A 23,834-nucleotide genomic window follows, 5' to 3' on the forward strand; every position below is an offset into this window, starting at 1 on the left:
TTCTTTTTCACAATACTTCATATATTACTCACTGATTTTATGATTATACACAAAATTGTTTTAATTTGTATCAATGTTAAATCTAACAATTTTTTTTCCTTAGCAAACAATTCATTTTAGGAATCAAGTAGTCTTTTTTCTTAAGTGTCTTAACTGCTCAGAGGAAAACTACTCTTTGTTCAAAGAGAAAATGATTACTTCTCTGCTCCACACCCGTCTAGTAATCCACCCAAATTGGTACAGGCATTCTTTAAACCAATTTTGTATAAACAGAAAAACAATTTAATATTTTTGTTACCATTAAACCATTTTGGAGTATAATTTCACCTTAATAAGTTATTTTGCCATGTAACCTAAGTATATTTCAAACTTCAGTCCCAGCATTTAAAAGAAGTTCCATTCCTTATAATGCTAAATTAATGTTCTCCACAATTACATGGCTGAGCTATTGCTATTCCCTGAAAGATACAATGATTTCTGTGGGCCCTTCATATTCTACTACTGTGTTCTCAAATATAAATTTTTAAATATAAAAATGAGATAGTTCAAAGAGTCACATATTTGTTGTAAAAGAGTTATATGCACACAGGATCCATAGACAAATAATATTATATTAATATAAGAACTGAATGTGGGCAGAATCTAAACCTTCCTTTGAAAGAAAGGCTTAACCTCACACAAAGTGGCCACAACCATGCAGGAGACATCTATCTTGTTCTGGATTTCATGTTGACACTAACAAGGATGGCGCTGCCCCGTTTCCAACACCTTGGTTGCCTTATTTATTCTAGTTTCCTATTTCTGGTTATCAGTCAAACTCAGAAAGTCCTCCCCTGTCTCTTGTACCTCAAATGCAAATGGAGGAAGGGCGGGGACTAGGGACTGAAACACAAGAAGAATGCCACTACTACCACAAATCCCACCATGGAAAGAGGTGGGCCACTTTGGCAACCTTCTCTCTCCTTATTTTTCTGTAAGTTAGTATATGTCCCAACTCTTCTAAACCTTGTTTGATTATTATTATTTCCTGTAGCCACACACAAATTCATCTAGCTGCTTTATTCAATAAATATTTATGGAGCACCTACTATATGCTACAACAATATGTGTGCCTAGAAATTAGTACATATAGCACTAATGTGGAAGCTTGGTTACACCTCTTGGTAGTTATTTACTGTAACTTTTTTCTTGGGTACTCTTGTGTCTATAGTCTACATTCTTCCCTAGCAAAAGAGACTTTGTTTTTATCGTTCATCTATCCATTAACCACACCTACATGATGTAAGCATATAGTAGAAACTCAAGAATTGCTTAATAAATTTGTCAGAGATATAGAACTAAAACCAAAATCTTCTCCCAGCCCAGAAATCCTCCTCTCCACAAAGGTAATAGAAAAGAAGATAATTTTGTTATTGAATAAGCATCAAACCAAAATGTGATATCTATCACAATCTACTAAGAAATTGCAAAAACATAAAGAAATGCCACTCTTTTATATAACCAAGCAGATACAACCCATTACAAAAATGTCCTTAAGAGAAACAATAACTAGTCCTCAATAACCAAGAGAGCTTGGCAGCACCATTTGTCATACATAGTGCATCCTTGATTCACCCGGTAATTGGAGTGACCATCTGTGTTAATTGGATAAAAAAGAATAATAGAATTCCTATATCTTTATGATAAGAGGTAGTTTTGAACTTGGGGCAAGGTACTCACCAAAGTAAGGCTCGGCCCTCCCACAGAATCTGGGAGAAATGGGCACTTTCTTTTTTTCTTTTTTCTTTTTAAAATTATCTTTTTTTTTTTTAATTTTATTTATTTGTTCATGAGATACACAGAGAGAGAGAGGCAGAGACACAGGCAGAGGGAGAAGCAGGCTCCCTGCAGGGAGCCCCATGAGGGACTCGATCTGGGGTCTCCAGGATCATGCCCTGGGCCAAAGGCAGGCGCTAAACCGCTGCCCCCCACCCCCCCCCCCGGGCTGCCCTGAAAGGGGCACTTTCTTCCTTGATGTCTGTATTCTGAAAAACAGGTGGCCCCAAAGTCCCTGAGAAAGACATTGCTAGGTCATAAAGCTGACCAAAGACCTATTCTAATTTTCAGAAGGACTGAAATGAGTCCTGAAATAAGTCTGACCTATCTGAAATAAGTCAGAATGACTTATGTATAAGTCATACATACATATGATATGATTATATATTACTTACAAGTCTTTAAAGTAAATGCTTTGAGAGGGGAGTCTCTTATTTTCAACAGGAAGGATAAAGCTTCTTTTAATTTTTATTTGTCCTCGCAAATTAAATGATAAAAGCTTTGAGGAAATAATTGTAAAACACTCTCCTCATTATAAGGAATTGTTTTCTCTCATGGTGAAACCTGGAAAACTATGAGAAGATTCAGTTTGGCCACCTTACGGAACTTTGGAATGGGCAAGCGGATCATAGAAGATACCATTATAGAGGAATGCCAACATCTCATATGGAGCTTTGAGTCTCACAGAGGTGCGTAGAATGAATTAAACCATGTCTTATTTTTCATGAGAAAGAACCCAAAAGCTATATTTTATTATTTACACATAATTTCAGTCTCACAGGAAAATTCCAAGAATTTACAAATAATTCCCCAAATCATACTCTTCTGTAACATACCCCAAATGTCAACATTTTACATTTGCCATCTCTCTTTCTCTCTTTTTCTAACCTGTTTGAAAGTACTTTGGAGACATGCTCTCCCTTTATTCCTAAACACCTCAATGTATTTCTTAAAAATAAACAAAAACATTCTCTCCCATCCCCAAAGTACATTTTTCAAAACTCAGGAAATTAGTATTGACTCAGTAATCCACAGAACTTAGTTTGCCAGATTTTGCTGTTGTGCCATTAATGTCTTAAATAGCAGGAGAAAATCTTGGCGCTTGCATTACATTCAGTTGTCACATCTCTTTTGCCTCCTTTAATTTGGAACAGTTCTTCCATAATAGATATGGTATCTGATCTCTTTAAATGATAGAGAGTTAATTCCATGTTATTTTAATATTTAATTATCTTCATGTTAAAAGTTTTCTCAAAAAAAAAATAAAAAAAATAAAAGTTTTCTCATTTCTTTAATAAACTGAGTTCATTCCTTACTAAAAATATGCTCCTTTGAATATTATCTTCACTGATGCAGGTAGTAATATGAAGAAAAATGGTCAAAGGTAGACAAGCCTGAGATGAATACAGAAAAGAGACAAGGGTCAGGGCTCCACGTGCTAAATTAGCAGTCCCTGTATACATAGAGAGCCTGTCAGCACTTTGGAGAGAGTATCTATAGGAAAACATCTATTCCTTCTCCATGGTTAAGCTTCTAACAATTTCTCAGGACTTTGTGAACATAGCATCTCACATACCCTCACATGTATATATTAAGAAGTAAATATATTCTCTATAGAAATTACCCTAGGTCTTCAGCCTCCACATTTAAGATAGGTGCTGATGTTAAGAGTAAGTCTTAGCATTCCAGTGACCAAAAATAAGTGTACTTCCACTGATACATATTTAATAATCTAAATAGTTTTCAATGATGCTGAGGAAAACAGGTCCCAGTAACAGAAGAGGCTAAAAATAAGAGGCTCTGGATGAAGTTCTTTCAAGTAAAATCATCTTAATCATATAAATATCCTATTTTAAATTTTTGAATTTGATTGAAGCCTTCTGGGTTGATATTTTCTCAGATGTTATGCATTAACATTTGCTACACACACACACGGAAATGTCCCTCACCTGGCACATTTTAATTCCTCTAAATGAGACACATGTAGATTTTTGCTAACATATACTTTCAGTATTTTAATCAAATTCTGGATATTTTTCAAGGCCCATCTACTCTCACCTCTTCTTAAAAGGCATGGTCACCGATAATCCTCCATGAAGTCTTTTCTTGACAGTCTGTCCCAATCATTCCAGGACTGGTTTAATACTGTTTATGTGAGCATTCCTAATCTGATTAATGAATTCTCTTGTAGGAAAACCCTTTGAGGTCAAAACAGTAATGAATGCTTCTGTTGCTAATGTCATCGTGTCAGTGTTGCTCGGAAAACGGTTTGATTACCAAGACACCCAATTCCTGAGACTCTTAACCTTGATTGGTGAAAATGTGAAGCTCATTGGAGGTCCTAGGATTGCGGTAACTGTATCTTCCCTATTCAATTTTACTTCCTCTAGGGTATTATTCAAGAGACCATGAAAAAGTATTTGCCATTTCAAAGATGTACGCTTTCTGGAATATTCTGAATACAGAAATGTTACAAGCCTGGTTGGCTAACACATCTGATAATTCTTCCATCACAAATTACTGCATCAAATACCTTATGATGCATGGATTGTGAATCATATCAATAAATAGTGCAATATATGAGTTCAGTAAATTTTACAATCTTGGCCATTCATTTTTTACCTATACCACTAGTTATGAATCGACTATCGGGTAAACCATGAATGAATAAGAAATACTCAGTAGAATTCACTTAGAAGAGTGAATTTAAAGAACTATCAAGTACTAGAAAAAGTATTAAATAAAACTAACATTTATTCTGATTCATGGAAGTTCAAAATAGTGCTACAATCCAGTTTTTGTATATTCATGAGCAAGAAAGTTGCTATCTTCTAGAATGTTGGGACTAAGAGCCTTGTCAAATAGTTCCCATTTTCAATAGCACAACTGACAACTAACAATGTTATTGGTAGTTATTGTTAATTTGGGTTCTCTTTTTTTTTTTTTTTAAGATTTTATTTATTTACTCATGAGAAACAGAGAGACAGAGAGGTAGAGACACAGGCAGAGGGAGGAGCAGGCTCCATGCAGGGAGCCCGATGTGGGGACTCGACCCCGGGTCCCTAGGATCACGCCCTGAGCCAAAGGCGGCGCTAAACCCCTGAGCCACCCGGGCTGCCCGAATTTGGGTTCTCTTATGATAATAAGTACAGATTTACTCTAAATACAGGTATGAGAGAAGACTGGAACAGGTGACTATGTCTAATTTTATTTTTAACTCAATCAGAGAATGACAATTATCATATGATTTCACTCATGTGGAATTTAAGAAACAAAACAGAGGAGCATAGGGGAAGGGAGGGAAAACTAAAGACAAAACCAGAGAAGGAGACAAACCATAAGAGACTCTTAATAACAGGAAACAAACTGAAGGTGGCTGGAGGGGAAGTGGGTGGAAGGATGGATTAACTGTGTGATGGTCATTAAGGAGGGCAGATGATGTAATGAGCACTAGGTATTATATAAGACCAATGAATTGCTGAACTCTACCTCTGAAACTAATAATGCACACTATGTTAATTATTTGAACTTAAATAAATTAAAAATAAGTAAATAAATAGTTCAATCTTTAACTAAATGTTTTTTTTTTTTTTTTAAGATTTTAGTTAGGGATGCCTGGGTGGCTCAGTGGTTGAGTGTCTGCCTTCTGCTCAGGGAGTGGTTCCGGAGTACCAACTGAGTCCCACATCGGGCTCCCTGCAGGGAGCCTGCTTCTCCTTCTGCCTTTGTCTCTCTCTCTTTCTCTCTCTGTGTCTTTCATGAATAGATAAATAAAATCTTTAAAAATAATGGAAGTCTAAATGAGATATTATTTCTATAATGCTTCTAGAAATAATGGTATCATTCCCAGGATTGCAGGCATTACATATATATATTTAACTATGTTGTTTTCTATTCTTTCAGCTTTTCAATATGTTTCCAGTTTTGGGGTTCCTCCTAAAAAGTCATAAGACAGTACTCAGGAATAGAGATGAATTATTTGCTTTTATAAGGATGACTTTCCTAGATCATCAGCATAAATTTGACAAAAATGATCCAAGAAGTTTCATTGATGCCTTTTTGGTCAGACAGCAGGAGGTAATAGTGTTTTGCTCAGGGGTTACCTTAGCCTATTGTTTATTATTTTGCTTAAGTAATAGCATCTTTTTTTTTTTTTTTTTTTTTTTTTTTTTTTTTTTTAGTAATAGCATCTTGAGGAAATATATTTCTTTCAAAGCAGAAAGATCACTGGATTCAATTAAGTTAATAATGGCAGATATGTACAAAGAATGGTATTTACTACGTTTTCCATTCTTGAGTATTTTCTACTGCTTTTCACATCACTCTCTTTAAAAAAAAAAAAAAACCAGACATATAGATGATCTCCAATGTTAGCTTTTAGAATTAGTACAGTATTCCTTTTATTCCATTGGAAATGTGTTTCATTAACTAACACAAAGATTTAATGCAATTTTTAAAAAAGAAACAATGTTGGGCATATTCTAATCACTCAGTTAACAACTAATTTCCAAATGTCAAAGAGCCTTTCCCATTGTTAGAATTATTTATCATGATTAGCACTTGGAATGTACTTTACCCAAAAATTCTGCACATCTTCATAACAAAAAAAAAAATCCACTCTGTTGAAAGAATGCCAGGCTTAGTTTTTTAAGTTCATGTTGGGTTATTTGCCATGACTGACCAGTATAAAAATATTTCATCACTAATGATTCCTTTTTCCTTTTCAGGAGAAAGATACATCTACAACCTATTTCAGTGATGAAAATCTGGTGGCACTCGTTAGTAACCTCTTTGCGGCTGGTACAGAGACCACAGCCACCACGCTGTGCTGGGCACTTCTGCTCATGATGCGATATCCTGAGGTCCAGAGTAGGTCTCCTAAGATTCAGAGCATTGCCTGAAGGAAGGACTCAGAAATCTCTTGGGTGGAAAAAGCAGAATTCTATGGCCACACTGGATACCTTTAATTTATACCCTCAAGGACAGTGTGCATCTTTAGTTTCCTTTTGACATAAGAAAGGAGATTTTGCTCTTCAAGCTTCTGGAGATGGTCTGCAGGTGTCACCCCATGTAGGTCCCCAGAGGAGCCTCAGGAATAGAGGTCTAAGAGTGGAAGCAGATCAGAGAAAAGATGAGTCAGAACTCAGCGCTTAGGTTTCATTTTCACATGGAAGGAAAATTGAGAAGATTGTTCCAATATCCCCCACCCTACCCCCACTCTAATCATTCTGTATTTTATCCAGAAAAGGTCTGTGATGAGATCACCAAAGTTGTGGGGTCAGCTCAGCCTCGGATTACACATCGAACTCAAATGCCATACACAGATGCTGTCATTCACGAAGTACAGAGATTTGCTAATATCCTGCCCACGGGCTTACCTCATGCAACAACCACAAACGTTATGTTTAAAAATTACTATATCCCCAAGGTAAGGGTTTAAGAAGGGGAAGTGAGGGAAGAGGGAAAAAAATGTCAGCTGCTCAAAAATCACAGAAGCACTGCAATAAACTGCCAAAGGTGATCTCAGCCTCCTGCTCCCTTCCTACCAGGCAATAAAGGTGAACTGAGTGTGTCAGTTTGTGTGTAGACAGAATAGGTGCTAATTACTCTGCGCAACCTTAAAAGGTATTATTATTTTTTAAGTGGTAGTTGAGGAAATTGGGGTTCACAGAGCAAGATGGGTAGGTAGGGGGGCCAGATCACCGCCAGATCCCCGGAAAGGGGTGCCACCATTTAGAAAGCGGTTCACTCCACGCAGGGCCCCTGACAGCAGCACCTCCAGCCCCACTTCCCTCCTCACACAGAAACATGCTCAGGCCCTCTGCTTCTCAACCTTACAGCATCTAGATGCATTCTTTGCTTTGCCAGTGGAAAGAATAGATCTTTGCTAAAAGTATACTGAAGGCGGGAATTGGCAGAGGACCAGCGTCTGCCCACAGCACTAATTCTTTTCCTTAAAGTCTAGTCTGGTCACTGCTTCTGAGCCATCTCTACATGAATGCACAGGGGCCACTGGTTATGTGGACCCCCTGCCCACACTATCACTTGCTACCCCCTGTGCGTACCCTGCAAACAAGGGGGCAACATTCATGTTTGGAGTTTCTCTTCTCAGCATGCATGAAACACACTGTTGGACTGAATTTATCAGATTAGTAGCTCATGAAAACAAATATAACCAAAGAAAGAAGAAAAAGAAACCACCAAGGAAGCTGTAATAATGGCAGGATTTTAGTTCTAGTTATCTATCTGGCTACAAGCTACGTAGAGCACTGTATCAGAGCTTCACAGGTACAAGGGGTCTAACACGCCTACCATGCTACTGGCTGCTAGGTCCCATGGTTTCACTGAGCTCCAATGGAAATATCTAGCACAGTTCTTAGGAGGAGGAAAAATCCACAATGTCCGGGTACATATACTTACAAATAAAAAAGAAAGCAACAAAGGTAATTTTAAAATAAAACACTTTAAAGCAGTTGTTTGCTTTTCATGATTCAAAAACTATACCGATTCACGTGCTAAGCCAGCTAACCACAATGATAGTATTCCAAAGATTTCTTGGACAGGAAGCTATGATTAACTATGGTGAAGTAGTAAACACTGTCCTTAACTGAGAGGCAGTCTTTTCTTCCTACTCTTATTTTATTTTTAGTCTTCAGAATACTCTTTCCTGTATCACAATTAGAGGTCCTTTCCTTGATGTCCTCAGTTGTCTCAGAGCATGTAGCAAGCTGTGGAAGGGGGGTAGCTGACTTTTGAGGATTTGATGGGCTTGTGAGATCTAGCTTGTCCACTCTTACAGTCCCTGGAGGCAAAGGAGCAAAACTTCCCTGAGCCTCAGACCTGCCAGGAACCGCACCAGGTTCTGTCCTGCATATCACTGCCTCTGAGGCTCACAAGTCACCACATAAGAATTATTTAACTCCTTTCATATAAGTTTAGAAACTGGGATATAGCAAAAGCTAAAAACATGCCATTATCACATAGCAAACACATGACTAAGTAAGAAACAATTTCCAGTCCTGAGTCCAAGGCTTGTGTTTTTTTAGTTTAGGTACTGAACAAAAATGTGGTTGAGTAAGTGCATGTTCCACACTCAATCTCAAGTCCTGCCTGCTGCCCCTCTACTTCCTCTCCTTCCATATTCTTCAAGAACATACTGTTTCTGGAAAATGAGCAACCTAGACCTTCACACATTTTTAAAGATCCACTTTTTTCAGAAGGAATGTAATGCCTGTCATTAATAGCGCTTCTATTTCTAGGGCACTGAGGTCATCACTTTGCTGACCTCTGTACTTCGGGACCAAACACAGTGGGAAAAGCCAGACACATTTAATCCCAACCATTTCCTCAGTTCTACTGGAAAGTTTATCAAGAAAGAAGCGTTTATGCCCTTTTCACTGGGTAAGATATCCTATTTTGAGAAAGGTGCTTTGAAAAATCTAGAGAGATTGGGCCTTGTCTGAGGACTGTGCTTGGGTTTTGTAATTGTTTCCATGTGGCACTAAATGTCAGAAAGACGTGAGAGTGGAAGGGGCCTTTCCTCCCAGGCTGTAAATTGGCTGTAAGACATTAGGCACTGCAATGGCATTTTCTTAGGGAAACCTTGAAGATTCCTTACAGCTGAGGCTATGGAATTTGCGGAGAAAGTTAAACAGGTGACAATGAGCAGCCACCTTCACCGTAACCAGAAAAGCTTTGCCTTATTTATTTTTTTAAGTAGGCTCCACTCTCAGCGTGAAACCCAACTCGAGGCTTTAACTCAGGACCCTGAGGACCAAGAGTTGGTGCCCTAACCAACTAAGTGACCCAGGCACCTCTAAAAAGCTTTGCTTTAATATATACAAATGCCAGTGTTTTTCTTAGGATTTCTTGGGTAGGGTAGGGAGGGAGGGGGCTTAGAGATAGGGAAGAGAGAAGAGCTTTCCACCAGAGTACATTTTGGAATCCAGGGAACTAAATGGATTTACTCTATAATTGTATGGATTCCTGAGAACCTAAAGTGAATTCTCCATTCCTAGGAAAGCATCTTAGCAAAACTGTACCATAAGCAGTCTGTTATGTTGTGCCTTTCTACTTACACAAACGGTAGGTTAGCATTCACTCCAGGTACCCATTCAGTGATAGGTAAACAGCAGTCACCCAAAGGATAGACTTTCCTTACCTACCGCTAACTAAGGGATAGAGAGAGACACAAAGTACAATGCATTCTCCTAATTTTTACACACAAACACACACATAGGTTGATATACAAGAAAACAGTACATGTATTAATGACTCCTACTTGAAATAAAAATGTAGTATCGCATCTGGAACCAGAGTTAAAGGAAATGAGACAAGCAGCAAACAGTCCAGATTTTTTGTACGGTGGCCCATCTTCGAACAATTTTACCAAAGCTTACCTCGGGAATTCTAAAAATCTCCAGCTATACTGTGTGTGTGTGTGTTTCCTGCTGTAGGAAATCTAGAAGCAGTGATACTCTTTTTTATCATAAACAAATGGAAATATTCTTAAAATATAACCACCACAAAACTATCACAAGAAAAAAAAATATCATAAAACCAGTGTTGAGTGTGAAGTCTTCATTCCTTTAGTTGTGTTGAAGTCATTCTTCCCCAGTTCTTCTCACTTCTTACTTGCTGCATTAAGAAAGAGATTTTGCTCTCTGGAGAGGTTATTTGATCTTTGATCATGATCACTCCTAATTCTGCATAGAGCATTTTTTTAAAAGATAAGATAATTTGCTATGTTTTCATCAAGATACCCATAAAAGTAAACTAAACTGATTCGTGCTTTCTCTTGCTAGGCAGCTAGACTCTTACCTTAAACCAAATAAACCTAAATATAGGTTAGATAATTCTCACCCTAAATTGCATTATTTATCGTTCATTTAGATGACACTACCAGCATACATTACATTCTGGGCAGGTGGGAAGGTCTAATCCCCAAAACTAGATTAGGTGTTCCTTCCATGGTCTCCCATAACACCCTATTGAAGCTTGTGAATCTGTATAATATTTACCTCTTTCCTTGTTGGGCTCACCTACTGGGCAGTAAGCCCTTTGGGAGCAGTAGTCTCAAAGACAAGCTAAATTAAACATTGAATTGTTAGCTTTTATTTAATAAATATTTTCAGACAGAGAGAGGTAGTAGACATTGCCTTTCACTCCTAAAAATCCTGCCTTGCTACTAGGCATAGTGAAAAACTGTCCCCCACCACCCCATTTGTGGAGTTAATCTGTTTCCCTGATGTCCTACATAAACCAAAGTGCTACTTTCCATGAGTTGAAAAATAACCACATTTAAATACTTTTCTGAACTTTGAAGTCTTTTGTGACTCAGTATACTTGAGAGTTATCTTCCAAATTAAATAAACAAACAACAACAAAAGAAATCTAACTGGACTGTCTACAACATTTCATTGGCAGGAAAGCAACGCAGCAGGCTTAGGATTTACAGACCCTGGAAAGAGGAATGAAAAGATCTGTCTGGGTCTTCTACAGGACTGGAAGCAGAAACTTTTCATAATGCCATATCTCAATCAAATATATTATCTTTGTTCTACAGTGTAACCACAAAACTCATTAAATTTGAGCCAGAGGGGCCCCTGGGTGGCTCAGTGGTTGAGAATCTGCCTTTAGCTCAGGTCCTGGGATCAGGTTCCTCATCGGGCTCCCTGCATGGAACCTGATTCTCCCTCTGCCTATGTCTCTGCCTCTCTCTCTAGGTCTCTCATGAATAAACAAATAAAATCTTAAAAAAAAAAAAACTTTAAAAAAATTTGAGCCAGAAAAAAATGCACCATTCTCAATTCAGTGTATCTTAAGAAATACATATAAACATTAAGTCCCCGCTTATGTCAATAAAAACTTACCTAGAAGACTTCCTCAATTTTCTTTAAGATTTTAGAGAGAGGCAGAGACATAGGGAGAGGGAGGAGCAGGCTCCTCACAGAGAGTCTGATGTGGGACTAGATCCTGGGAACCCAGGATCACACCCTGAGCCAAAGGCAGATGCTCAACCACTGAGCCACCCAGGCGTCCTGAAGATTTCCTCAATTTTAACTGACTCCATTTTTCAAAATCTTGACATTTTCCCAAATAAGTCATGTTCTAAAAGTAATACTAACCAAATCTCTGTTCTTAAAATACTTCAGCATAACCTAGTGTCTACTTATCCTCTGGCCTCAGGTCTTGGACTCCCTAACTCATGATCCATGTTCTGGTCAGAATCAAGTTTTTTTAGCCCCAAAATACATCATGACCCCTTCTACATCTCGCCACAATTTTGCCTGGCTGACTTCTCACCGTTTACACAGGAGCTGAGATAGAAAGCTCTCATACAAAGGAAGAGGTCTCCCTGACCCTTCAAATCACATTGGGCACCTTTACTATCTGTTCTCATGACACACTTGGTTTTACCTGTCCTAACATTTTTCAGGTTAAAATGCTAATGTTTGTTGCTTGTTTCCCTTGTGGGAGCTCACAGGGATAGTTAGCATATGTACTTAATTTTTGCATTTCTAGGGCTTCTGCAGAGCCCACAGAACTCAGAAGAGGTTAAAGTGACCAATTCACACATTCTAAAATAGGAGAAATCCCATGTGGACAGCTTTCGTCTTTGTCCAGGTTGCGTTTTAGATTTTTCTGTTCACACATCTTATAACCGTCCATCATATCCATCACTCCAGGTCGCCGGATGTGTGCTGGTGAGTCACTGGCCAAGATGGAGCTTTTCTTGTTCTTCACCAGCCTCATGCAGAAGTTCACCTTCCAGCCACCCCCTGGGGTCTCCCATCTGGACCTGGACCTAACTCCCGACATTGGCTTCACCACTCGACCAATGCCTCACAAGATATGTGCCCTGCTCCGGGTCTAGCTCTGCACTGCAAGCTCAGCCCCAGCTCTTGATTTGGTCCTTAGCACCAGCTCCCCTTTTCTGCATTTTGCCAGCTCAAGCACTTCAGCCGCATCATTGCAGAGAGTTCTCAAGTCAGGTCAGACTGAGTTACTTGGCTAATCAGTGTAGTGGAAGCCTCTCTACTGTCATTTTCTAAGACAGAACATGTGACAACTAGAACTTTCACTCCTGCTCTAAGGTCTTTCTTTCAAATCCAAACTATCCTTTTCCTCCAAAGCACCTGAGTATCACCAATCAGTAGTTTTAATTGGTTTGGGCAGGATGACTATTTAATGGTTTGTTCTAACACACCCATGAACATCTTCAAAACTGCAATGAAAAAAATTCAACTTATCTTTTTTTTGAAAATTCAACTTTTAAGTGAGGATCACACTATATAGAAGACATGTAAGACATGAGTTTCATTTTGTGAATAATCAAAAAAGGGTGGTTAACAACGAATCATTGCATGTAAGTATTGCCAGTTTGCTGAGGTCAGAGAGTGAAAGCTCCTGCTCCTCAAATAACTGGAACTTGTGGACCTCACAACCACAACCGTGTGCCCGGTGCTCTGAAGCCCCAGGGAAGGCATAGGCAAGACACACAAGCTGTAGAATAACAAAATCACGGTCAGTTCCCCTGAGATGCAAAGCATCTTCAGCCTTTATGAAGTCAAATGTATCTTCCCATCATAAACATAAATGTTCCTCTCCTGATCTTATCTCATCCCTGTCATAGCAAAACTGGCACTGGATAAAGTGAATCTATCAAAGCAAGACTTTAAGGCTCTTGTAATAGAGGAAAGATGCCAGAACTTAATCTGAACTCACCTCTGCTGAAACACAGGGGGAAGGGTTTTGAATGTTGAGTTCATAGAAAAGCACTAGCGATGTTAATAGGGAGGCTGATCAATGGCATATAACCTCTACACTGAATTAGACCTCAATTTGCACATTTTTTCCTTAAGGATTAGACCGTTTGTGTTTGCTAATTAGCATCCATTAAACTTAGGCTCCTACCCTTCCACAGAGACAAGTAGATAAGGGTGCTGTCTTCCTTGATGACTGCTTTTCAAAGGGATGGGTCACATGTCCTTGAGAAAGACATTCTTGGGTTGTAAAACTGGCAAGAGATGTATTTTTTTTAAAGATTTACAAGTCAGGGATCCCTGGGTGGCGCAGCGGTTTGGCGCCTGCCTTTGGCTCAGGGCGTGATCCTGGAGACCCAGGATCGAATCCCACATCGGGCTCCTGGTGCATGGAGCCTGCTTCTCCCTCTGCCTGTGTCTCTGCCCCTCTCTCTCTCTCTCTGTGACTATCACAAATAAATAAAAATTAAAAAAAAAAAAAAGATTTACAAGTCAGAGGGGGAGAGAAAGAATGTATAAGTGAAAGCTTTCTCAAGTAAATGCCCTAAAAAAATGGAAGTCAGGGCTTAGAGGCAGAAAGCAGCCTGTCTAAAGTGTAGTCAAACTGAAAGGAATGTTAAGTCCTTCCTGGTCATCCCCAATGCAACATTTTCCACCGAGCCTTTTTAGAAGAAGTCAGGTGGGGGATACTGAGGTTCCCTGACTTTGTTGAACTAAACAAAACCATCAAAGATAAAGAAACAGGACCTGCTAATTTTAATTTATTGTTGAACACATTCAAATGCAGGTAGCTGCACTTTCTGAGCTGCACTTAGAACCTAATTGGTATTGCATCATATATCAATTAATTGTCAGTCCAAAGCCAAAATGAATTTGTGGGCTGCTTTTTCTCATTAGGGGAACAGAAACAGTTTTCATTAGAGAGCAGGAAATCTCTAGTTTTAATTCCAACACTCTTCATCCCCCATGTTTGAGACTTCATGACTACATGCTTGCAGTGGCATACTTAGTGAACCTGGTACCAAAAAGATGATTTTTAAAAACAGTACGAGAAAAGAATATTCAGTAATAATCATAAAGTAAAACAACTAACTTTAATTCTTTGGTTCATCTGATATAATAATAATTTTGGTAAATAATTGTCCAGTAACTAGTAAGCAAATTTTAATAAAATTGAAGTGTCTGCAACAGAAAGAGAACGACTAAATTATACTACTCATGTAATGTTTTATTTTCTTGATTCACTCTTGATGATGAATAAAAAATAAATTTAATGTTAAATATACTATCCGAATCCAGTAAAAGTTAATGTGTGAACTAAATTTGACTTATCAAACAAAAAATATTATATTTTGCTGTTTCCTAATTTTAAATTTTACACATAATGTCACCTACAATGTCAGAATTAAAGGAACTCAAGTTCTTTTCTTAATCACTATAATACCTGTATTAATGCTTATATTGATTCCTGAAATGCAGGAATAGAGGTTGGAGATACAACATATCCTCTGAGTGAGTTCAAATGATACTAAACTCTTAGTCATCTATTCTCAAAATGAACACATGTAGTTGATTGTGCATGTGTGTGAGAGAGATATTAGGGAGACAACACTGAAGTGATCGTTAAATTATCTTCCCCATAGGGGCACCTGGGTGGCTCAGTCTGGTTTACTGTCCACTCTTGAGCTCAGGTTATGATCTCATGGGAGTGAGCTTGAGCCTCCCATTGGGCTCCGCAATGAGTGTGGAGCCTGCCTGGGATTCTCTCTCTCTTTCTCCCTCTGCCCCTACCCCACCCCCTTCTCTAAAATTAAATAATAATAATAATAATAATAATAATAATAAAAATCTTCCCTATAAAAAAATAGAAAAGAAAAAATTTAACCTGTTTATTTCAAGCTTACATCTGTATTCTTAAAATTCAAACAGTAACAGGATGTTTTTAGAACTTAGATCAACAATAGATTTTTTTCAGAAAGGAGTATTCTATCACTAAGCACTTGGGGATGATAAAAGCAAACTTCTAGTCCAGCTTTATCACTGTTTTAAGATCTCTAAAGGTGACACACAGCTTATGTTTTGCTCTTGCGACAAACTCTGACCATTGCCTAGTCCTCGGCATGCCATTCAATATAGGTCACGGAATTTCCTTTCTTCCACTCCAACACTTTGATTATAAGATTATTTCACTACTACATTTGTACATTTTCCCACTCAGTTATTTGGGGATGACAGATTGCATAACATGATGTAATACTGTATGCTAATTATACCTCAATTAAAAAAAAAGTAAGGAAAGAAAAGAAAGGAAACAAAACAAAACAAAAAAGAAAAGAAAAGAAGGACTGTGTATCCTGAAACTTATTACCTCAGGGATCTGGATTAATATTGAGGCTAGCCTGGGAAGTCCACAGGCATGCTCCGGGACATGGAGACCAACTGTCAGAGAATCAATCTTTACAGAAGTTGAGTATATACAGAAGCCCATCCTGGAAGTTCTCTTGGTTTGGTAAAAATTATCTGGTACCCATTATACTCCCCCTACCTTTCTCCTAAGTAAGTTGAATTTGGGAATTCAATTATACCCATATTTCCACAGACCTAGTCAGTTTTCAACATAACCTCAAAGTTGGGATGCCTGGGTGGCTCCGTTGGTTGAGCATATGACTCTTGATTTTGGCTCAGGTCGTGATGTCAGGGTCATAAGATCAAGCATTAGGCTCTGGGCTCTGCAGGGAGTCTGCTGGAGAGTCTTTCCCACTGCCTCTCCCTCCATTCATTCTCTCTCTCTCTAAAATACTAAACAAAATAAAAATCCTTAAGAAAAAAAAAATCCCCAAATAGCCTCAAAGTCGCAGATTTTTTTTTTTTTTTTTGGAAGATGGACACATGCTTAAGGAAAATCCAGTGGGGTCAGAACCAACTTTAGTACTCAGGGTTTTGGACCTGGGGCATGCTATATAACAAACCAGCTTTAAGATTAGGCTTATGCACCCAACAACCTCAGTGACCAGTGGGTAATATCCATGCCTAGGTAGATCCTACACAGCCCTTACTTTAGTAAAGTGGCATTAATCCATTATAAAGTATTTGGGGTCCCAACAATTAGGGCATATTTCACCTCCATAAGGAAACTACTTGCAGTGTTGCACTCTGAAGGTTTCTAAGAAATAAATATAATGTGATTAATCTCCAAAAAAGAATTCTGTGACTGGATCTTCTAGAATTCTGTGACTAGGACTTCTGGTTTCTAATTCTGTCTTCAAGATGCTCCTAAAATTAATGAAAGACAACATAAAAATGGACAATGGCCAGGCCATGTATGATACATATGGAAAAAGACAGAAAAGCATCTTTATAAAAGCCACTGGTTTGCTTTTGATAGAATTTCTTCTGTTGTACATGTTCTGTGCTTTGCTATTAAAGACTGAAGCTGGGGGTCCCCTGGGTGGCTCAGAGGTTTAGCGCCTGCCTTTGGCCCAGGGCGTGATCCTGGAGTCCCGGGATCGAGTCCCGCGTCGGGCTCCCGGCATGGAGCCTGTTCCTCCCTCTGCCTGTGTCTCTGCCTCTCACTCTCTCTAGGTCTATCATGAATAAATAAATAAAATCTTTAAAAAAAAAAAAGTGAACTAAACAACAATAGCACAGATAATAATATAATAATAGCTAATTTTGAGTATTATTGCTTTTCCAAGTATTTTTAACTTACTCTTAGAAAAAAATCCTCTGGGGCTGATATTATCTGGTTGTAGAACTCTGTCCTACAATTTGTGGAGCAAGTAGCTTGGAACCCACAGCCTCCGCTGCAATCAGCCCAGAAAGATCAGAACTTGGTCAGTGACTGCCAGCTTCCCCAAACACTAGAGAAAGCCCTAAGCCGATCATAGAAGAAGCTTCTCTAGATAGCCGTCTCTAGCTTCTCCATGATAATAGCTTCCAATCAGAGCATATATGAACCCATCCTTTTTTCACTACTGTCAAAGGAAAACTGTACCAGACAGAATTGAATAGGCAAGGAAGAATTTATTAAAGACTTTATAAATAAATTTAAGAATTTATTGCAATGGGTGGCTCAGTAGTTGAGTGTCTGCCTTTGGCTCAGGGCATGATCCCAGAGTCCTGCTTCTCCCTCTGCTTGTGTCTCTGCCTCTCTCTGTGTGTCTCTCATGAATAAATACAATCTTTAAAAAAAAAAAAAAAAGAATTTACTGCAATAGAGACTGAACTCAACTCCTCTGAAATAGAAGGTGGGAGAGTTTTTAAGCACTGGGGTAGGTTAGTGGAAAAACACAGGAGGACACGGTGGGAAGGCTGGCCTATTCAATTCTTCAACCATCTTGTTTGCTAATTGATATTAAGGTAGGATCTCACCTTCTCCCGTAGACTGGAAGTCAGGAGCCAACTCTATTGACTCCATTTCCAAGAGATGGCTCCCAGATCCTTAAGAAAGACATTCCTCTGATGGGAAACAGACAAGAAGTTGAAAGAATTCTATGTCAAAGAGGCAAAGAATGACTTTACAAGCTAAGTTTCTAAAGTAAATACTCCAAGAAAAGAGGTCAGAAGCTACCTGGGGGGGGGGGGGGGGACTTGTCAAACTGAGGATAATGTTAAGGTCATCCTGGTCGCTATCAAGCTTTCCCACTGCCCTGTCTGCCTTGGTTTCCCCGCCAAGTGCCATGTGATGCTGACTGACTCCCTTCCTATGCCTGTCCAATTTTGTGAAGGCTGCTGTCTCCCCAAAAGTATTCATTCGATCTTAAACACTTAGAATCTGATTTTGAATTTAAAGTTCATTCCACGCCTGGGAAGCTGACCAAGTCTACCGTTTGTCAGTAAATATTGGCAGCACAGTGCCAAGAACTGATTGTCATTTCTTACTCTTTCCAAAGTAAACTGCACTGTGTCTATTCTCCTCTCCATTCCAGCAAGTTATAAAGATTTGCTCTCCCTAATTAAAGAGCAAAGTACTGACTAGAGTTATAAACATATCAGGGTGTTCCAGAGTCACACGGCCTTTGTTTTGTTTTCTCATCCGAGGCAGTTTATTCATAGTCAGGCTCCACCTTTCTCCTCACCCCCTCACAATTCATTAGGGGAGTGCTGGAGGCTGACTCAGCCGGCAGAAATGAAGCAAGTGCTTTCTTTAATGACTTCCTGCCCTTCTTCCCTTAAGGGGTTTTTAGGTAAGCATTGTCTCACAATCTGACATAATAATAGAACATTTCAGAAATAATTTGAGCTCCAACAATCAATGTTTCATTACGGAAAAACTTTAGAACAGTGAAGATTCCAAGAAAAATCACAAAGATTTTTAGAGATCTCCTTGCCAATTCACAAATCAATCTATATTTCAGTCTTTTGTAATCTCTAAATGCTTTTGCTGTTCAACAACGTATTCTTTCCAGGACGTTGTTAATGATTTATTACTGGAGAACAGAGAGAAAATGAAAACTTTCTAGTTTTTGTAAGTGACCAAGTAGGATATAGAACTGAATATGGCATACATGTATCAATGCTGCTCAGACTGTAATGTGAACCACCCAGGGATCTTGTCGGAATGCAAATTATGATTCAATAGATTTGGACTGCGGCCTGAGAGTCTGCATTAAAAAAAAAAAAATTCTTACAGATGCCCTTGCTCCTGGTTCACCTTGAATAGCATCAGTGTACCTTACTTTATGTAACTGACAATATTCAGGTTTTATATATAGCTTATGCCAAGAAAAGTGTGTGTATATGTATAGGTATGTATATACACATAAAAATGGAATGAAATACATAAAACAAGACTGGAAACGTACCAAATATTAAGAAATCGTGGGTGAATTCTTCTTTTACACCTAATTTTCTTTTTTCTCACGAAATATTCCTCAAACTTTCCTATAAGGAATATAACTTTTTCTTTTCTTTCTTTATGTTTATTATTATTTTTTAAAAGATTTTATTTATTCATGAGAGCAGAGAGAGAGAGAGAGAGGCAGAGGCACAGGCAAAGGGGAGAAGCAGGCTCCATGCAGGGAGCCTGATGTGGGACTCAATACCAGGACCCCAACCTCCGCCAAAGGCAAATGCTCAACCGCAGAACCACCCAGATACAGCCAGCTTTTTCTTTTAACAGGAAGATTTGTCTTTCTCTATAAGCAAAAAGGCATGCATTACATATTGGTGATAACCAACAAGAATAAGAGCAGCAAGTCAAATGTAATAAATCTCAAAGGTGTGGAAAAAAGTTTTCAGAGAAGCCAACACTTGTCTAATGGTGGTTGTGATATTTGCATTATGGTCACTTGAGTGGCCAGATGGCTTCCAGGAGTCCTTGCTATGAAATAATCCACCTAGGACAATTGGAGATGATCCTATTTTCCCCCACAAAGCAGCAGTAAGACCAAAGAGCAAAGACCCAGACATTCTTGGAGATTTCTTAACACAGGACACTCGGGTTTCACTTTGGATTCACTCCCAGGACACTGTGAATGGGAAAGGACCCCTCAGGCTCCTCACACAATAGGGATCAGGAAAAACTGTGAAGCAAATTCAATAGTACTTCAACATGTTACTTCAGATCTGGGAGACATTGGTTTGAAGGAAATCTGTAAGGGCATTTGCAGGCAGTTAACGAGGAGGTAGGTGAGTGCTTTAAAAACAATTTTTGAGATAAAATTAACCTAAACATATTTGGACTAAAAGAGTTATGAAGCTGATTTGAGTAAATACATTTTTGACAGAAAGGTGATAAAATAAAAACTGTGTCTACTCTGTTTTTCTGAGACAGTAGGGCATCAGATTTACAAATAAATGCCAGAGGGAAAACTAACCTGATACCTAAAGAAAGTATTCAAAACTCCTACCGTCCAAGGGGAACTAAGCAGAGTGAACCTCCTCAAAGACCCTGTCAAGCAATGTACACCTTTGGCCTTTGAATCTTAGGATATATATTTATCACAAGCTGTGGAGGTCATTTCTAACAAATTTAAGGATGTATTTATTGATCCATTAAATACATTCTGGGAAAAGCTAGAGAGAAGTTTTTTCTTTCAGGAATGCAGAAGAGAGTCAATAAAAATCACCAGTTTGAGTTGTATGGATTCCTTGTGCTGTATGCCTTCAGCTTTTTTTTTTTTTTTTTTTTTTATTAAATAAAAGACTAAAAGCCTGCTTCAGATGAAAGTGAACAATCACAACACTCATAGTAACAGCTAACTTTTGAACATTTATGATATGCAAAGCATTAAGTATTTTTCATTTAACTTAATCCTAGGAAAAAAACCTTATGAGGTTAATACTATATATTAACCCTACTTAACAAATAAGGACACAGAAACACACAGATTAATCACTTACCCAGAGTCACCGTTAGAAGTAAGAAGTGGGGCAGTTCTGAACCCAAGAAGCTGAACTTAGAGTTGGCCTCCATAAAGAAGGCAACCAAATGATGTTTTGGTTGATGTTAGGGCAGCTTTTCTTGCTGACTATATATTCAATGCTCAATCACCTGGGGCATATACTATGACTCACAACCAATTAATTAAGTCAGGCCTGAAAACTGTCTGCCAAGAAGTTTAACCTCACATAGGGGCCAGACAGGGTTGTTGGAAGAAAAGATAATTCACTTTATGGGACCTGTATTACTTTTTCTACTCCCAAGTAGCTTTGAACACAGATGAGGTCAGGTGCTGCATTCCTCCCTCAGGTGTGGATCTCTTAGTCCTAAGAACTGCTGGTGGTGATCCTCTAGCCAACAGGCCCTGCAGGACTAAGGGAGCATCGAGATAATTCTAGCACTTCCCATAAACATGAGTCAGACAACCCAGGACACTCTGCCATCTTTTGACTTACAAGCAAGTCCCACTAAAGGCCATTCTCAAACTTTTAGGATGGAGAATATAGTATTCTTTTCTACTCAGTAAGCCTCTGCAATTACTACCTATGTGACTTACCCAAGCCACATGACCTCTATACCTAGGTTGGCTCATCTGTAAAATAGGTATCTTACCTATCTGTCTGCCAGGAGGTAAGAGATGGATCAGATGATATTTGAGGGCATTTCAAGCTCTCAACTGAAAATAAAGATCCAAGAGGGAGGAGTGAGGTAGGGGGCACTGTTCAACAGTCTATTCTTCAAAAGCCAGCATCCATTTGTTTTGTTAATTCTCGAAGTAACCAAATACTTCTTCAACAGTGCATAGGTCAAGCAGTTTGTCTCTATAGGGAATGCTTTGCTCCTCACAGATCTCCAAATCAGACCACACTACTCAAGAATCAATAAAAGTGATGTTTAATAAAAAAGAGGAACAAATAGATTTATTTCAATAGCACCAGAAGAGACTTGTATTTTCAATCCAGTTTTGAATACAAATGTTATTAATAAGAAACAGCAGTAACATATACAAAATATTTTATGGCAAACTCTACATTATCTACCTTTAGATCAGATTTATCTGCCATATTTAAAACATTAAAATAAATAAAAACCAGGTAAAAAGCATTTTTACTAAACTATATACTTTGGGGGTAGTAAAACCCCTTTAAATTAAGGCATTTAACCTTCAAAGCTGGGTCTTCTGTTCTCTCCCTCTTCTTTTTCCACTTTTTTTTTTTTTTCTAAAACTTAATAAAAAAAAAAAAGGAAAATGTGCACATCAGGGGAAAGTAAAAAGGAAAGGTTTTCTTTACTTGATGCCTTAATTTTCTCATTTCTTTTTACTTTCTTTTTCAGCTTTAAAACAAGCCCCTCTCTCCATCTACTCCCACCCCCTTTGCAGAGAGCAGCCCTCAAACTTGACTTCTGATTTTAGGTCTTAAAGAGCGCGGGGGAGGCAGGCAAGAGGTGCACTGAGAGGTACTTCCAAGTGAGAATCAACAATCGACTTTCGTATTTCAAAAGGCCCACATTTTACCAACGTGAAAACCCCTTTCCTTCCCCTCTTCCCACGACTTAGGGCCCCAGGCCGTCACAATATATTCAAGACACAAAGGAGGGAGGTATGGTGTGGCTCACAGTTCCGCCTTCGGTGTGGGCTGTGGGCTGTGGGCCGTGGGGTGTCATCCGCCTCCCTGCAGCGCTGCCCCGGCCTCTTGAAAGGTCCTCGCTGTTCTTTAATTACAGGTCGGTGCTCCAGGAGCAGCATTTTCCTAAGGAGCCTCGCTCGTCCACTAGCCCGCAACACTCCTCCGGTTCCTCTTCCCTGTGTCCTATCCTTGGGCGGTCCAGTCCCAGGGGGCTGCGAGGTGGCCTCTGCGCGCGCGGCCGGGGGCGCCTCCCCCGAAGCTGGGAGAGCCCGGGGGTCCCCGCAGCCCTGCGCCCCACAGCCCGCCTCACTCCCTGCCGGTGCGGAAAGTGATCGCGGTCACGGAGCGCTCCTGGGTCCGGGCGGCCGCGAGGCCCTTGGTCCACGCGGTCCACAGCACTTCCTCGGTCGCCTGGTAGTCCACGATCCTCACCAGCACCGACCTGGGGGGCGCTCCGGAGCCGGGCGCGCCTCCGCCGCCGCGGGGAACCCGCTCGCAGTCGGGGTCCCGGGCGGCTCCGGCCGCCGGGCAAAGGTCCTCCCCGCCGGCCTCTCCTGCCCTTGCAGAGTCCCCTGGGGTCCCCAGCCACCTCTCTGGGTGCAGAAGGAACAGCACCTTCTCTCGGATCCAGGGCTCACAGTCCAGCCCGTCTGCGGCCGGGAGGGTCTCGGGGGAGCCGCCGGGGGAGCCGCCCAGGCCTCTGCCCGCGCCCGCGCCCGCCCCCCCCGCCGCCGCCGGACTCCCCGCGCCCGGAGACGACCTGTCGCGCCCCGGGATGCACGGAGCGGCGGCGGCATTCGCAGCGCGGCGGGGCCACGAGGGCCCCTGCCCGGCAGGCGGCTCGCCCATCCCGGGCTCCTGCCGGCCGTTCCCGCAGCAAACTCCCGCTGAGCTCGGGAGGGCGCCCGACCCCGCGGCGGGGGGTGTGGCTCCCGGGCGCCCTGCCGGCCCCGCCCCCTGCCCTGGGCGCCCCGGGGCCCTCCACCTCCGCCTCCGCCTCCGCCTTCTTCTTCTTCTTTTTTTTTTTTTTTGGCCTTTTTATTTATTTTTCTTTTTTAAGATTTTATTTGTTTATTTATTCATGAGAGACACACAGAGAGGCAGGGAGACAGGCAGAGGGCGAAGCAGGCCCCCTGCGGGGACCCCTATGGGGGACTCGATCCGCAGACGGAGAATCGGGACCTGAGCCTAAAGCGGGTCCTCAACTGCTGAGCCAGGTGTCCCTCTTCCTAGCCTTTGACT

The 23,834-nt window shown here is 40.2% G+C and overlaps 2 protein-coding genes and 1 long non-coding RNA gene across 4 annotated transcripts in view; 1 reads left to right on the forward strand and 2 right to left on the reverse strand.

Moving 5' to 3' along the window:
* Window positions 1-21,700, reverse strand: part of LOC144317407 (uncharacterized) — a 51,362-nt gene extending 29,662 nt beyond the window's left edge. For both annotated transcript variants that reach the window (XR_013383410.1, XR_013383409.1), the window contains exon 1: window positions 20,925-21,700. This is a non-coding gene — a long non-coding RNA (uncharacterized LOC144317407). The remainder of the gene's footprint in view (window positions 1-20,924) is intronic.
* LOC144317405 (cytochrome P450 2K6-like) lies at window positions 2,228-12,898 on the forward strand. The gene is made up of 7 exons (XM_077903712.1): window positions 2,228-2,504; window positions 4,007-4,167; window positions 5,719-5,892; window positions 6,543-6,684; window positions 7,059-7,243; window positions 9,075-9,216; window positions 12,504-12,898. Exons 1-7 carry the CDS (start codon window positions 2,390-2,392, stop codon window positions 12,689-12,691), a joined length of 1,107 nt encoding a protein of 368 aa, XP_077759838.1. The 5' UTR covers window positions 2,228-2,389; the 3' UTR covers window positions 12,692-12,898.
* Window positions 21,701-21,842: 142 nt separating the features above from the next.
* C7H6orf141 (chromosome 7 C6orf141 homolog) lies at window positions 21,843-23,484 on the reverse strand. The gene has a single exon (XM_077903713.1). The coding sequence runs from the start codon at window positions 23,439-23,441 to the stop codon at window positions 22,899-22,901; it is 543 nt and encodes a 180-aa protein (XP_077759839.1). The 5' UTR covers window positions 23,442-23,484; the 3' UTR covers window positions 21,843-22,898.
* Window positions 23,485-23,834: the final 350 nt, after the last annotated feature.

Source organism: Canis aureus, chromosome 7, assembly GCF_053574225.1.
Source record: "Canis aureus isolate CA01 chromosome 7, VMU_Caureus_v.1.0, whole genome shotgun sequence".
Taxonomy (NCBI): domain Eukaryota; kingdom Metazoa; phylum Chordata; class Mammalia; order Carnivora; family Canidae; genus Canis; species Canis aureus.